Source organism: Colius striatus, chromosome 1 (genome assembly GCF_028858725.1).
Source record: "Colius striatus isolate bColStr4 chromosome 1, bColStr4.1.hap1, whole genome shotgun sequence".
Classification (NCBI taxonomy): domain Eukaryota; kingdom Metazoa; phylum Chordata; class Aves; order Coliiformes; family Coliidae; genus Colius; species Colius striatus.
This window is the reverse complement of record NC_084759.1, coordinates 196,459,784-196,476,519: the sequence shown is the minus strand read 5'-3', so window position 1 is coordinate 196,476,519 and position 16,736 is coordinate 196,459,784. Positions and strand designations below refer to the sequence as shown.

The following is a 16,736-nucleotide window of genomic DNA, read 5'->3' as shown; positions in this document are numbered from 1 at the left end:
TTCGGTCTCATCTTTGCTTTGATTTTAACCAGCCCTAAACCCTGACCTGTAGGCTTCTCAATCAGCTAGTATTACCATGTGGAGCAAAGCAACATTTAACCTTTGAAAAGTTGGGCTATAGTATAAAGCCTTTCAGCACTTTGTTGGTTTTTTTTTTTCCCTGTAGGCATATACAAATATTCAGAGAACCAGATGTTAGTAAACTGAAGAAAAACTATTGCCGCAATCCAGATGATGATTTTCATGGTCCCTGGTGTTACACAGATGATCCTCTTGTTCCCTGGGATTACTGCCCTATTTCTCGATGTGAGTACTTGGTATGCCTAGGGCATTGTCAACTGTGCAGTCCCAGTGAAGCCCTGATGTCACATGTGTATGCATACCTTTCTATTGCCATTTGCAGCAGCAGAAAATGTGTAATTCTATCAAGAATAAATTGTGCATGACTGAGAAGGAATAGACAGAGGCTGGTTGTGCAATATATGCACAAGAGGTCCTTTTCCTTGATCAGCTTGGAGATTTCAAGGCTTATTTATGCTGAAGGAGCAGAAAAGGACAGTTACAGATGGTCAAACATTTTCCAACAGATGTAGCTATTGAATGAGGGCTGGATGAAGACAAAGAATTGTCTAGTGGTCAGAATGCTGGCTGTGGCCTCAAGAAACCCAGGGACAGTTATATGCTGTGCTGCAAGCTTCACAGAATCTTTGTATGATCTGTATTTGTTTGTAAAGTTAGATTAATTCACTCTACATGTGCTGAAGTTTATCTATGCTAAATAGATTAGATTGTGCTTTCAGATGTTTATAGGATGATTTAACTCCTGTCAAGAATTAAGAACATCACTCCTCCAAAGCGGCAAGTTAAAATCTAAATAGCTTAAATAAATAGAATTAAAAATCCTAGGGAATTCAGTAATAAACTAATGTTAAATGGAAAAATACAGATTTATGCTGAAAAATGTGCAATTCCCATTTCTGTTCAAAATTTTTCTCTTTAGTTCTTATTTCTAAATCACTGTGCTGTATATCCTTGGAGACCATTTAAATAGTAAATCAGGCATGTCTGTGATCACTAGAGGTTAAGGATAATGTTACATTCATTCCTAGCAGCAATCTGCTGCATTTCCTCATAGTCTGAACTGCAACATCTCTAAGAGGTAATATTTGAAGTCTCAGGTGATAATTTGGCATCTATGTGAAAAGTAAACAAACTGTGCAAAAGGTTATTTGTGTCAATATAGATAAAGAACAACAGATGAAGAAATATAAATTTTATTCACTCATGCTGAGTTCATTGCCTGAATCTATGAATTCCTAAGGAAATATTCACAGTAAATGTTTGTAGGGTGTACAGGTATGATGAGTATTATAATTTCTGGAATCAAACTCAGAGATGGAACATGTGTTTCACAATTTTAACTAATATTGTAAATAGTATAGCTTAGTATTAAACTACCAGTAGTTCACTTTGATACTGATAACCAGCTTAGCCAGTACAGATAAAATGCTGGCAGTTCTTGAGTCTACTTAATTGCTACTTTTATCTGGTATTTCAAACAACACTATACATATTTATATGTATACATGTGTACATACACATACAAATATGCATACATATACATATATACCTACATTTGTACATAGACATGGAAATTTAACTGTATACCTTTATACCTATATATTTGCTTAATGAGGGACATCTAATTGGATTAGATTGTTAAATCTTGGCTGTGCAAATTTTAGTAGCTACACCTGTACTTCTAGGTCATAAAGTTGTGTCACTCTCCAGACTTGAACAAAGTTTAAGCAACCTTGCTGTAACTGTGCTTTTACTTGGACTAGATGGAAGAACCAGACTGGATTTTGAGGAGTATGTTTTGAAAAGGATAAGTTTTTGTTACTAGAAAGATAAAAGCACTTTTGAAGGTTCAAAAGTTTTTAAGGAATTTTTCATTAAATTTGATGTGACTTTAATTACATGACTTGAATAGTTCCTTAAATTTTACAGAAAAGTCACAACTTCGTTTTTCAGTTGAGTAAGCCATGTATGTTGAACCTGATAGACAGCCTGATGTATTCAGGAGTCAGACAAGAAGAAAATGCTTGGAACTCCTGTTGCAACATGTTTAATTCTTATTTAATTCTATTAGAATGCAATTTTACCTCTTGTTGATTCTTTCCAACATTTCTTGATTCAATTTCTTGAATCAAGAAATTATTGACGTTTGAAAGTTTATTAACTATTACAGAATTACAGAATGTTAGGGGTTAGAAGGGATCTCTAAAGATCATTTAGTCCAACCCCCCTGCTCTAGCAAGTCTCTCTCCAGAGAAGAAGACTCCACACACTCCCCAGTCAGCCTGTGCCAGGGCTACATCACCCTCCCAGTAAAGATGATTTCCTTATGTTTAAGCAGAAATTTTTGTGTTCCAGCCTCATCCCATTACCCTTAGTTCTATCACTGGACACTACAGAAAAAAACTGTTGCCTCATCCTCTTGACAAACATCTTTTGAATACTTGTAAATATTAATGAGGTTCCCCCTCAGTCTACTCTTCTCAAGGCTGAACAATCCAAAATCCCGCAGCCTTTCCTCATAAGATGTTCCAGTCCCCTGATCGTCTTGGTGGCCCTGCACTGGACTCTCCCCAGCACTTCCCTGTCCCTCCTGAGGTGAGGAGCCCAGAACTGGACACAGGACTCCAGATGAGGCCTCACCAGGGCAGAGTAGGGGGGAGGAACCTCCCTTGACCTGCTGGTAACACTCTTCTTGATGCATCTCAGGATGCCATTGGCCTTCTTGGCCACGAGGGCACATTGCTGGCTCATATTTAGCTTGTTAGCAATAAGAACTCCCAGGTCTCTCTCTGCAGCCTGTACTGGTGCATGGGATTGTTCCTTCCAAGATGCAGGACTCTGCACTTGCCCTTGCTGAACCTCAAGAGGTTCATCTCTGCCCAACTCTCCACCTGGTTGAGATCCTGCTGGATGGCAGCACAGCGTTCTGGGGAATCAGCCAGTCCTCCAGTTTGGTGTCATCAGCCAACTTGCTCAGGGTACACTCTGTCCCCTCATCCAGGTCGTTGATGAAGATGTTGAACAAGATTGGCCCCAGAATCGATCCCTGTGGATCTCCACTGGCCACAGGCCTCCAACTCAATTCTGTGCCATTGATCATCACCCTCTGGGCTCTGTCATTCAGTCAAGTTCTCGACCCACCTCACTGTCCACTCATCCAAGCCACACTGCCTGAGCTTTTCAATGAGGATGTAATGAGAGACAGTGTCAAAAGCCTTGCTGAAGTCACAGTAGATGACATGCACTGTTCTCCCCTCATTTGGCCAGCTGGTTATACCCTCATAGAAGGCTAGCAGTTTTCACAAGCACAATTTATTAAAAAAAAAAAGCAACTATTTCAAACTATTAAAGTTTACAGTATGCCATTTTCTGTTCAATTTTACTCTATTCATTTTTTAGATGTGTTTTAATTTTGTGTTATTGATCTCTTATGTGTTTGTCTAGGTGAAGGTGATACAACTCCTACTGCAACTAGCTTGTATGGTAAGTTTGCAGATGTATTCTGCAGTACATATATTGTATCTTCTAGGACTAGCCATTCGTTTTTATTTGGAAAATAAGAGAAAGATCAGTTAAAGATGTACAAATTGTACAGCTTGGGAAAAATTGCATTTACAAGAGAAAAATATAAAATAGCTTTATACTCCTTTGTCTATTTCCATTGTCCTGTCTTGCCAATGAGATAGAGTAATGATTTTCAATGCTTGTTTTATAATTGTGTAAAACCCTGAAAAAAATATTTATATATTGCATTTTATATTCCCTATGAATTTTTCATATAGACCGATACAGCCTCCCTGAAGTAGTTTTGATACTCTAGAAATATATTTCATCTATAACAAATATTGACCTTCTTGTGGTCCTTATGTGCAACTGTACAGGTTTCCTACCGCTGTTTTTAGTAAAATGTGATCTCTGGACCTGCTTTCAGATACTGTCATTCCTTGTGCCTCAACAAAACATTTGAGAGTTGTAAATGGAATCCCAACACAAACTAACGAAGGATGGGTGGTTAGTTTGACATACAGGTAACTATCACTTTGATTAGAAAGACAACGCTTCTACTAGGATAGTTGGTTTGGAGCTGTAGAAAACGTTTACCATAAGAATTCTTCTAGATTGCAGTCAGATTTTATAAAAGCAGGAAAATAGCATTCCCGGAACCTCAGGTGATTCCATAGTAGTCACTCAGTGAAATATTTATATGTTCATTGTCAGTAACTTGCACTCATGAGCTTATAGAAGTCTGCATTTGCAATTAGCTAATGAAGACCTTTTCATAACATTAGCTTAACATCCAGCATGAAACTGTTTATTTTGGAGTGTTACAAAAATTTTGAGTTTCATATCAATATTTTCACTTGAACAGCAGTGCATTTGTTTGTAAATTATTGGATTCTGGATTTATACCTGTGTCAAATTTATTTTTCTGTTTCTATCATTGCATGTAATAAAAATGTATTCTGTATTTAAAAAAAAATGTAGGAGCTATAAGATAATCCTTTTTATTCCATAAAACAAGACCCTAGCATGTACAGCTGAAAATGTGTACTACATTACTGCAGACTTTACTTTGCTACAGTGTAAAAGCCAGAACACATAATTACTGTTTCCTACGTTCATTACTCTGGTTCATCAGCTGGAAGTATGGATCATTAATGGGTAACAGTAAATGCATCTCATGCATCTGTATCTGCTAACATGAACAAAAAAAAGTTCAAAACTAGTTATCTTTCTGCTGGTACAGACTAAAGTACAGCTCAATTCTGTTAGCTTATGATTCATCATGTCTTTTAAAATCATGTTGTAGAATAGGTCTTAAATGAAAAATTAGAGTGAAGGAAACCATAAAAAGCCCATTTTCTACATTGTTTCATTGCTATAGAAATTCTGGGGGGTCTTTCCCATCCTTGATAATCTTTGCATCTTATGAGATCCAGACACAATTAAACCTTTCTGGAAGTCTAGTAAATGGTCCAGAAAGGTAGTTCTAGAAGAATGGCAGTGTATTCCTACACTAAATAACTGAATATGTGGGCTGAATTGCTCTCTGGAAAAGTTCCTTTTTGTACTGTTTTTAAAGTAGCCTTGATTTTTGAGGTACTTTAGATAGGTAAGGTGAATTGCACCTGAATGCCTAAAATTCAAGTAGCTAATGTTAAGAAACATTTGCATGCAACAAAATTTCATTACGTACATGAGTGCTTAAATGATTGTAGATTCTTTTATGAAAAGGGAATTCCAGCAGCAAAATTTCATTTTAGGTAGTGCATGTTGACATAAAAATGTCATTTTATTTCCTGTTGTTACCAAGGAAGCAAGTAGAATGTTGTCTGAAACAAAATCTTAGTGGCTTTGGAACTTTCTGAAAAAAAATAACTGTACATCTCTAAATGGAATTGCTATGGTGAATGGTGAAAGCTTAGTGATATTTAGGAACTTGTATTCATATTTGGCAACTGAGGACCACCTCTAAGTGTTAAATTAATAAATGATATGTATTCTTAGATATTCGATCCAGATTCTATTATCAGGTATATTTAAGTGTATCTGTATCAGTTTCATCTGTTTTGTGGAATCAGCTCTGAATTTGTCCCACTTTTAAACAAGAAGTTCAACCTTCCTATATGTACTAGTCAGTCTTCTAAAGCAGACAATGCAATCTTGTAAATTCCTTTTTAATAATTAATGATGCAAATGTTACATTTATACTCCCGATTGTGATATTTTTGTAGTAAAACTGGGCAGAATCTGTATTTTAAAAAGAACTCAGCCTTTTAGACTAGATATTTGTTCCTCAACCAAAATACAATTAAAAAAAAAAAAAAAGAGGCAAGCATCTGTGTTGTTCTGCTGTCTTTGAACTCCAGATAGAGTTTGGGCTCCTTCCAGCAGTTCTTTGCAAAGCTTTGAACATTTGTGTGATTTGAATTTATAAATTGTGAGATTTTAAGCTTTTCTCAAATTGCTGACAATTCTGATTCACTTTCCAAAGAGCTGCAGAAAATAAATGTGATTTTGGAGGCATAAAGAAGGAAACTAATTAATCTGCATTCCACAGTTGTCTTTATTTTTGAAAGAGCTGTCATGCTTAATTGCTTTAATTTTACTTGATATATTATGCTGCAGGTTTTCTATAATCACATATAAGATGTCATACGTTGCAGATTGTTTCCAACTGAAGTATGTGGGGACAGAAATCTCATAGGGCTTGTAATCAAACACAAACTCTCCACCTTGAGGTCAATGCTTTGAATAATAACTGCATGAATAATGACCAAACTTTGTTTACATCTGGTGGCAGTTTGGGGACTTGCTTGAATATTTCAGTCCAGTTCTCACTAGAAAAAAATTAACTTTCTTTTTTTAATTAGATCCCTTATAAATTCAACTTTAAAAACACTAAATGCAAATAGATTTCTCTTTCCTCCTGGTTTTTACACATTGGAGTCAATCTCTGTAAAGTCATGTTACCAAAAGTGTTGAAAGTAGAGCAAAGGGACAGACACATTTCTACAGGCTGTCAGCCCACCACCTTGCACCAATAAAAATATGTGGAGAGGAAAAGTCTTCTTTAAAATATTTACTGTATAGAAACTAATACTATAATGGTTTTTTAACCTTTTTCTTTTTTTGTTGTTTTTCTTCCTCACAGGAATAAGCATATATGTGGAGGTACTTTGATAAAAGAAGAGTGGGTTCTAACAGCAAGGCAATGTTTCCCTTCTCGGTACAGTAGTCCATAGCTTTGCAATATGGAAATACATATATTTTCAGGAACTTATCAGCACTACACTTGTTCAAATTAAACACATCAGTTTTCCCTGCTATTTGGCTTTAATGTTGCTTTTCTGATATAAAAGTCCTGTGGGGCCTTGGTATTTTCTGTTATTATTGTTGTTAGTCTAAAAGAGCTCTGTCTTTTTTATATGGAAGTATAAATATGTTTTCCAAGTGTTATGGTTAGACAATTACCTCTTTGTGAATATAATCTCATACTTCTGCTTAAGTGGACAGAAAAAAGGAGAAAACTTGGTCAAATCTCAAAAAGTTAAAAGATTCATACTGTCCAAGCATCTAAATGTTTGGATACTATTAGGAAACAAAAATTAGTAACAGTTAAAGATAAAATTCTGTAGTGGGTTCGGACTGAAAACTTATATCTGAGATGTGGATTTTGGAGTAGCAGTTGGCAGCATAATCCCATTTCTGCCTAAGTGTATAAGTTAAGATCTTGTATAAGCGTATTGAACAGAGTTTCTGAGTTATTGCATTATACATTTAACAAATTCCTAACCAAATGTGCATCATGTAGGTACAAAGATTTGAAAGACTACAAAGCCTGGCTTGGAGTCCATAATATCAAAGGAAAAGGAGAGGAGAAGCATAGACAAGTTTTGAATATTTCCCAGTTGGTATATGGCCCTGCAGGGTCAGATCTGGTCTTACTAAAACTTAACAGGTTAGTAACTGTTATTGTGAATTCCAGATTTTTAACAGATGAATGAGATTCTTCCTAAACAGATTTGCAAATACAATTCTTTACTATCACTGACATCATGGATAATGTCTCCATAGGGTAAACTTCCAATTGTAAGAAATGTTTCTTGAGATATACAGGTTCATCTACCTTACCCAGAAAACAGAAGTTACTTCTGAAAAATCATGCCTACTTTTTTTTTCCTGGTAACCAAGTTTAGATTTGTTGGGAGGGTTCTTAGTTGGATTTAAAAAAAAACCCCAAACTCCACAATGACTACTATATGGTTTTAATTTCTAGAATAAGCACTAGATTGTAACAGATCCTTCTAGAAATTTGAGCTTTCAAACTTTCTCCATATTAGCAACACTATATATTCAAATGAAATGCCATCATTACTTACTTTTAAGATAAAATCCCAAGTTTAATAGCATAAACGTGGTGACAGCATCTCAAGAAATCTTTTGACAGTTAACAGCTGTAGCATAAAAATAGGTAGAAAAATCCATCGTATTCTTCAAAGATAGAAAAGAAACAAAATGAATTGGCACAGTTTTTAATTGTGGTGGTCTATAATAAATTTAACATTTTTTTAAGATATATTTTAGAAGGCTAAGTAAAATCCATGATGTCTATTACTCTTTTTATTCTTTTTCTTTTCAGACCTGCCATATTGACAAATTTTGTAGAAATAATCCGATTGCCCATTTCTGGATGTACCATTCCAGAGAAGACCAGTTGCAGCGTTTATGGATGGGGATACACTGGATGTAAGAAATTATTTTTAAAAACTAAATGAATTCGTTGACTGCTTACTTCTTGTCATTATAGGTGAGGCTGCTGGTATTGCCTGATGCCACAGTTGTCCAACACTTTTTGTTATAAGATGCGGTTTCATTTTTTTTTCTAATTTTGTAGAACTTTCAGCATTTTATCTAAGATCACTTAATCTGAAATATTTTTTTCTTGAGTATTTTTTTTTTCAGCCACAGACAAAATGATCCACACGTTTCAAAGAATGAACTAGAGAAAAAGTACTGTTCTACATGTATAAAAAAATCTGACAGAGTTGTTTTGCAGAGTTCTAAGCCTTTTTTTAAAAATTCCAATTAATCTACTACAACAGTCTCTTTCTGTATCCCAAAACAGGCTGCTCTGTGGAAAAAACAGTGCAGAATCATGTAATCAAAGACATAATTAATATATACAAAGACAGGGAACTAAAGATGCACAGGCAACCCTAAGTCTGGCATTTCCTAACTTTTGAATACTTGACTTTCAACTTCACTAATGTTTATTAAACACAGTTTTTGTGTGAAGTAAATACAAATATGTGGGAGAACAGACATTTATTTAGTCTGGTAAATACTGTATCTGGCTAATTATGTGTTGATGATAAAGTTAATGGCTGACAGTTGACAATAATTACTCCAGTAATCACTGTGCTCAAATGTCATTTTGCCACAGACCCTGAGTAAGCAACAGCAACATACTCACGCTGTCCTGGAAGCAGAGTCAAACCTAGACTCTAACTCTCTGGCTCTCTTTCTTGCCATCATTTCTTTGTGGGTGGCAAGTAATCTGTACCAGCTTTCTCTCAGATGACTGCCTTTGATGCTCCTAGGATGGCCAAAGTAGCCATCCTCTGGGGGTAATGGTAGTCTAGGGGCAGGGAAGTCAGGCTGGAGCACAGTGTAGCATCACAGGAAAGCTTAGCTGAAGAGTACTGATAAGGAATTTGCAATGCTGTGGAGTTATGTAATACAGTAAATGCATAACATCTGTCACCCAAGGTCTTTGTACTGTATTTTATGCACTACTTATAATCCTCACAGCATCCTGGTCAGGGAAGAAAGAAGTGTTACATCCATTTTTTTCAAGAAAACAGGATAATAAGTCAGTGAAGGGCAAGCTTGGCATTTTCTTTTGATGGCTGTGCAGAGAACAGGCAGGTCTAAGTCCTTTATTTATCTTTGCAGCTTGTACAGACTTGTCTTTCGACACGTAGAGCAATAGTAAGCTCCACAGGGCTCCTGCTTCCTGACCTTCACACTGATGAATGGAGATTGCACAAGGCTGTGGGTCTGCACTTGCAGGCACAAAGTCATTCAGTGTAGCTGACGCAGCACAGGATGAGAAAAGCTCTGCTCTGCTGCAGTATTTTTCAAGTCACACATCCTTCCCTACATCATGGCAGGCACATTGCCTCATGTTTAAGGCAGAGAGCAAAATTCTGTCCACTGATGGGAGTGACAACATTCTCAGATTCATTTTCTGATTTTTGTGATGTGACAGGGCAAGATGGCGAATGGTAGAGTAAACCTAATTACCTAGCCCTTTCTTCTAATACAAAAACCTTCTCCAGATATTCTCAGAGAACTGAACAGACGCATGTACCAAACACATTTCTTGCAGTCTCTCTTATAGCAATTATAAGAGCATGGTAACAGTGAACATGAAGAACAAAAAAAAATGTGAGTACTGGAGAGAAAGTACAGTAACTGAATCTACATGAGTATGTTTATCGATTTTTTTTTTTTTCCCCCTAAAATCAAATAAAGTTTTCATTCTCTTTTCAATCCTAGTAGTTAACTATGATGGCCTTCTCCGGGTAGCAAATCTGTTTATTTTGGGAAACGAGAAATGCAATCAGTATCTCAAAGGGAAGATCACTGTGAATGAGTCAGAGATCTGTGCTGTGGCTGAAACTATTGGTGCTGGGCCTTGTGAGGTAAATATTACATTTCATAATGCATTCTTAGGAGCCATCATCTTGTCGATTTCTTTCCCAAAAATAATTTACTAGAGTTTTTTGAAATTATTCTCTCTGCTTTAAAGTTATACACAAAAAGAGATTTTCATGTTTTGCATTGGAAAATTATTTATATTTTCTGCCAGAGTGCAGGAAGAGATCCCTTTGCTTCAGTTTCATGGTACTGCTCCACCAGTAAAGGACTTACATGAGTGTTAAGTATAGTCATATGACTAAACACTTTGCCAGACTGAAACAAAATTTTGTTTTGTATTATAAGGGCTAAAGTGGGCTTTGCATTAGCAACAGCAGTGTACTTTGAGTAGAAAGCAAAGGCTTAAGCAAATTTAACTACTTAGATGAGGATTTGCATGCAAAATTCAAGTCACTGCTCGATAGTTGATATAGTTATGAAGGATGGAGAAAGATCCAAAAATGTACTGAGGTTCCGTATAAGCCAGAAGCGTGAAGCATTTGATCCCCCTAATCAAGCCTGACCAACGTATCAATGAGGACAGGAGAACTGTTTCAGTGAAAGTATGGTTTGATACAGTTGTTTTGATTTGGAATAGTTTTGATGATGGAGAAAGGTATCTAAGGAGAAAAGCTGTAAATCATTTATTACAGGAATATCCTATTTTTTGTGCAGAAAATCTTATGGATGAGGTGATTTCTAGAAGGACAGTCATAAACATTATTATGCATTTAATATATGGAATAGATGATTTCCTAATACTGATGTTAACAAAGTAGTGAAATCTTCCCTACCCGAGGGTACTACTAAACCACGGGGAAATGAGGTTTTTATCAAGCTGAGACCTCTTCCATATATTATTAATATTCCACAGGATATTTCACATTTTGTTACTGCAATGTATTTTCTTCAAAATAAAATATTTAATCATAAATTAGCTCTTAGACATGTCAAGGTCTATAAATAAAACATCTGCATGGAACTCTGCTGGGAATCCTGCACTATGTTTTCGCCTGCAAGAAGAAATGGACTGAATTAATATTAGCAATCTGTCTTAATCACTGCATGGTTTCCTGCTCCCTGACTTCTCCTTTGAAGCTACTTTCCTCAGCAGAGAACGGGCAGAGAAACAAAATCAGATTGGCAGGTGAAACTCCAGTCTTGAAAGTGTTTTATGAGCTGCTCTGATGGTCCTGACATAGTTCATTGTTCATGTGGGAACTAATCTGCAGTCAGTCAGAAAACCCTCAAATCAAATAAAGGTCAAGCATTGTTGTTCTGGTGATCCAGAGAGAGTATAATACTAATTGTCAGCTTTTTTTTTTTAAAAAAACAATGTCCCATTATCTGATATGAACATTTACTGTCTAGTTTTGCAGCTAGTTTGTTAGGTTTGGTGTGTGTTTTGCTGGAGTAAAATCTGCAATGTCTATGGTCAAGTCCCAAATCTGTGTGAATGTACCTAAATGATTGAAGTACTCCAATTTTTCACTGGGTGCATAGATGTTTCATTCACTCAGAATAATGAAATAGAGTATTTTAACAAGTTGTGTCTCAAAATTATATCCACAAGATAATATCTTTTTATTATGTTTGGCATTCCCACCACCTGCCTGTCTATTAGTACACATAGATTCTCATTCTAGGGCATGGCAAGATGGTTAACTGACAGAAGGATATTAACCTGACTCTTTTCAGCAGTCCTTCATGCAAAGCCTGTTACCGTAAGAAAGATGTCTATGAGTCAGTTCGCTTTCTGCTCATCTGGTTTACATGCACATAAACAAACATTATGCTTACAGGTACCCGAAAGAGGAGAGTAAGTACTTATGGTAGTCTGAAGTCACTATATAAAGATGGATCACAGGGTTTCATTTGCATGGGAAGCAACCAAAGGTCTTGGCATTGGTTCTCGTAAGTTCTTGTTAAGAAAAAGCTATTGGAAGTTGGGTTTTGTCCTATGACAAGATCATCTTTTCATTGAGCTAGGTCATCCCCAAAAGAAAACAGTAGGAGACAGGTGGGAGCTATGTCTTGAATAATTTTGAGAAGTGACATTCTTAATTTTTCTGTTTTACCTAGAGAGATTATGGTGGTCCTTTGGTTTGTGAACAAAACCGGCTGAAGATAGTAGTTGGTGTCATTGTTCCTGGCCGTGGATGTGCCATTCGAAATCGTCCTGGGATTTTTGTTCGTGTCTCATATTATTCCCGGTGGATACACAAGATTATGATGACTTACAGAAAACCCTGAAAAACTCAACAACTTCCATTCAAAGAAAGATTTTGGACAACATGGATTTAATGTATAATGTAAAGATCAATAACTTTTAAACTACTTGATAGTCAAGTTTGTTGAGCTTCTTTTAATATTGATGGGTGTTCTTGGCGTTTTGTCTATCAGTGTTTTATAAATGTTGGAGTGACTTACAGTATATGCAAGTATGGTGACATATCTCCTGAAGATACTTGAATGGGTAAACAGTTTTGCAAAGATATTATTACTGGATGATAAATGGTTTTGTAGAAATAGATCATATGACCTCATGCTGCTCTACAGATTATCTTAGATGGAGAAACAAATTGCAGTCCTATTTAACACATTTTATTCTTTCTGTCATCCATATATTTCTCTTCATATACGATAAAAGACATACTGAGAGATATATGCATTTGTCAAAGACAGCATATGTGATCATATTTCTCTTACGCCCTTATAAGAGGTCAAAGATTTCAATCTTTCATTAAAAATAATCTCTTTAGAAATTAATCTTTTAATTATTGATGGACTTTGACATGCCTGCCAAAAGCAGAGTTCACACAGAAGTCAATATCACTTCCTTTTACAAACTGCTTACAGACTCTAGTTCTGCATGTGGTTCCTTCAATGTGCACATGATCCCCAAAGAACAATTTCAAAAACCCTTCTGGAAGTGGAAAGAGACACAGAACTGGATTGATTAGCAAAGTGATGATCATTTTTTTTAAAATTAGTCCCTGAAATAGCTATGAGTTACAATGCTGAAGAGAGTATTCCATACGGTTTCAAAAAATAATCCTGATTAACTACTGACAGACTTCGATCATTAAAAGAAATTTCAGTCAAATACACCCAAATCTTTTGCAACAGACAAGTGCTCAAAATTCCGTTGATTCTAGTTATTTCATGAAAGCAACTCTGTATTTACAGCTGGAAAAGAATAGTTGAATCTGGCACTTGATTGAGACACTTAATATTTGGAAAAGTAAGTTATACTTTAATAGTCTTTCAGAAACTTAAGATCTTTAATAAAACCTTACCTAAATTTGGACAAAATTATATCCTTTATACAATTCCTTTCAGGGTAATAAAATTATTGCAGAGTTTCATGCAGTCATGTAGGTAACATGGAAAACATCACAAAACTTGTGTTTCCTGCCTGCTCTTTGAACCATCATTTTACTTTATGTCAGGGTAAGGGAACAAATAATCGACATCTATGAAAGCGCTTGTCCTCTTTTAGGTGTTTAGTTGTATGGCTGGAATTATCACGCAAATGTGGTGTTGTGGGTGGTACTAACTGCCCTGTAATTTCTGGAAAACGTAAATCCAGTTCTCTATTTCACTACTGTACATGTAATTGTGTAAGCAGCTGCAGTGTTACTTCACTTGAGACTGTGTAATTGTAAATGTTTCCAGTAGCAAATTGTATAGTATATGTATCATATCTGCCTCTAAGCTGCCATCATGGTGTAGACATATAAAAGGACATTTCATTGAGAAGATGCAGAGTTGAATTTTTCACTGGCAGAAAGTGACCACTCTGGGGGAGCTGTCTTGTGAGGCAGTCCTCATGTTGACTCACCAAATTATTTTCTTCAGCAGTGCACTTTGATTTCAGTGGGACTTGTGTACTCTTACACCTCCTGATGAACTGGGATGAGTTTCAGCCCATGCTTAAGTGGCTTGGCTTGCTGAGATTTGTGTCAAGAATCCAGCAGATTTTACTGGCACGTAGGAAGAAGTCTTTCAGCGAGCAGAGCTTCTGAAATTCCTCGTGATGTAAATAGTCTCTTTGGACAAGATGCAACTTCTCTGTACAGTGGATCTGAAGTTGTGGATGCTATGCAGATAGTCTGTTTCAATCTATCCTGGCTGCCTCTGAAGGCGTTATGCTTCTTTTGGGCTCACTTACCAGGCCTAAAGAGGGCAGGATTTAGCCTGTTGTACTTACAGTTAATTATTGCCATGTATATGTACTGTATTCTAAGTATATACTGACCACATCTTACTGAAAGGATTAACTTTTTAAGAGAGACTTTTAAAAAACTCCAAGTGAGTTTTGTTTTCTGTCACAAGAAGAATGTGGATAAAATATATAATTCCATGTTCACTCTTTGTATTCTAAGAATTGTTACTTCCTCACTGTATTATATTTGCAGGCATTTTGTTATGTCTATCTAAAAAATGGAATCCTAAAATATTTTAGTTATAAGCTTCTGCTGTGCAGAAGACTGTGATTTTTATATATATATATACATATATATATATATATATATGATAAAAATACTGTTTTTTGTTAGACAACGTGTAAGGATTTTTACCTGTTTGTTCTGGGCAGTGCCTCAGTAAAATAAATTGTGCAGAGTTAATGCTCCAGAACTTAACATGTTTGTTATGCACTTGCTTATCAGGTGCTCTTGCTGTCCCTATCTGAGCATGGAGGGCACGTGAGACTCTGAAGAGCAAGGGAAGAGAAGAATAATGATATGTGGTAATGAATTTGTACTTCATTTATTCCTGTGAATATTTCTTGTTGGTACCAATGGTACTGTACCAGGCAACTGTTATAGCTACAGGCTTCTGTTAAGAAAAGACACTCTAGAATATTTTTTCACTGTTCTAACATTTTTTTATCTCTATAATAACAAGGGAACGTGATCTAATAAGCTGGAAAGCCTTTTACTGACTTCAGTGGGATCTGGATTTTACTTCATAGACGTGATTTTTTTTTTATTAGAATTAAAGGGTACAGAACTTAAATTCTTATCTGAACATTCTTAAACTCCATTGAATTACATCTTCGTTCTCCTTACTGTTACTGATCTTTGTTCTCTGAAAAGTGTAATAACTGGATAGAAAATTGTGGAGTTAAAACCAAAGGCTGATTTTGAGCTACTGAAGTTAGTTTGACTTAATAACTGGTTTTCTTTGGGCATCAGAACTGGCTGACGCTTCTTCCTTTCATTAGTCAAAATGTTTTTCTTCCCTTAAAAAAAGGTTTTTTTCTCTATCTCTTTTTCTGTCATAAACCTCATGACCCTCAGAGAAACCATAGCTCTCATTGGGAATGTACTGGTCTTGATTTTTGCTGCTACTGCTGAAATCTTCTTCTCTAGTTTAATATTAAAATTCTCTGAGGCATTCTGCAAACCCTTGCTGCAGGTTACGCCAATGTACTTGACAGAGCTACTCACTTGAGTTAGAGCTTTTTAGACGAGGGTCCAAATCTATCTCTGAGGGTCAAAACCTACTCAGGCAAAATGTCCCTTGAAATAAATGAATGTGATTGTCAAAAGAGTGGGGGCTGAAAGTTGCTCAGTGCTTTTCCCTATGGCTATTCACTGAACTAATTGCATCCTTGTACACTGAAGAGCACAGATTCTCAACTCCATGGTAACTGCAACAGCAGGTGAGGCTTTATCATCATCCTTCTGGAAGGCTGATTGTGAACTAGATGACCCCCATGGAACCTGTATGAAACCTGTTGGATTGATTATTTAGCCTTATTTCCCGATCAATTATTTTCTTCCTCCCTCACGTGCACTGGTATATTATTGTTTCGTGAATGTTGGGGCTGCTGGCAGGAACTAACGTGGCTTTTCACCCTAAAATTTTACAGTGTTTGTTTTTAAACATACTCTTCGACATTTACCGATGGTTTTTCCTTGCACGAGATCTAACTTCAGGGAGCTGCCTGTGGAATTCAGAGTATGATAAGAGTATTTTTTCATATTTAAGTGGAAAACGTAATGCTCCCATTAAATACAACTAGTTCAATGCCTATTGAAAATGTAACACTGTAGTTATAACTTGTATTACAAATATTCTGTAATTAAAACACCATCTTAATTAGTTAATAAAGTTGGTATTTTTGTAACCTTGTTTACTCTTATTATTCTTAATAAAGAATTTTGTAAAAACAACAACTTAATTAGCATTATATTTCTTATTTTAAAGAAGAAGGTTTGGAATGCCATTGCTGGGATCCCAATTCTAATTCCAGTGAGGGGTTTTAGTGTGCAGAGGAAAATGAAAGATGCAGCAAAATCCATGCTACAGTACTAATGAGACTCCCCCCGAGAGATTCCTCAGTGAATTCTGCGCTAGGATGGCCTAAACATATTCTGGAGAGAGTATATTCACAGTGGAAAGGATGGGCTTCATCTAAACATGAATATTTACAAGAG

General features: G+C 36.1%; 1 protein-coding gene across 2 annotated transcripts in view; it reads left to right on the top strand.

The window, feature by feature from the left end:
• HGF (hepatocyte growth factor) overlaps positions 1–16,426 on the top strand; it is a 58,819-nt gene extending 42,393 nt beyond the window's left edge. Inside the window, exons 11-19 of one of the 2 annotated variants that reach the window (XM_062019713.1) lie at positions 167–306; positions 3,526–3,564; positions 4,013–4,109; positions 6,737–6,811; positions 7,397–7,543; positions 8,225–8,331; positions 10,147–10,292; positions 12,370–12,599; positions 14,961–16,426. In XM_062019713.1, coding sequence (XP_061875697.1) covers positions 167–306; positions 3,526–3,564; positions 4,013–4,109; positions 6,737–6,811; positions 7,397–7,543; positions 8,225–8,331; positions 10,147–10,292; positions 12,370–12,540 — 922 coding nt within the window. In that variant the 3' untranslated portion in view covers positions 12,541–12,599; positions 14,961–16,426. Of the gene's footprint in view, positions 1–166; positions 307–3,525; positions 3,565–4,012; positions 4,110–6,736; positions 6,812–7,396; positions 7,544–8,224; positions 8,332–10,146; positions 10,293–12,369; positions 14,737–14,960 lie in introns of those variants that run through there. The other variant, XM_062019719.1, reaches the window with a different exon arrangement.
• The last annotated feature ends 310 nt before the right edge of the window (positions 16,427–16,736 follow it).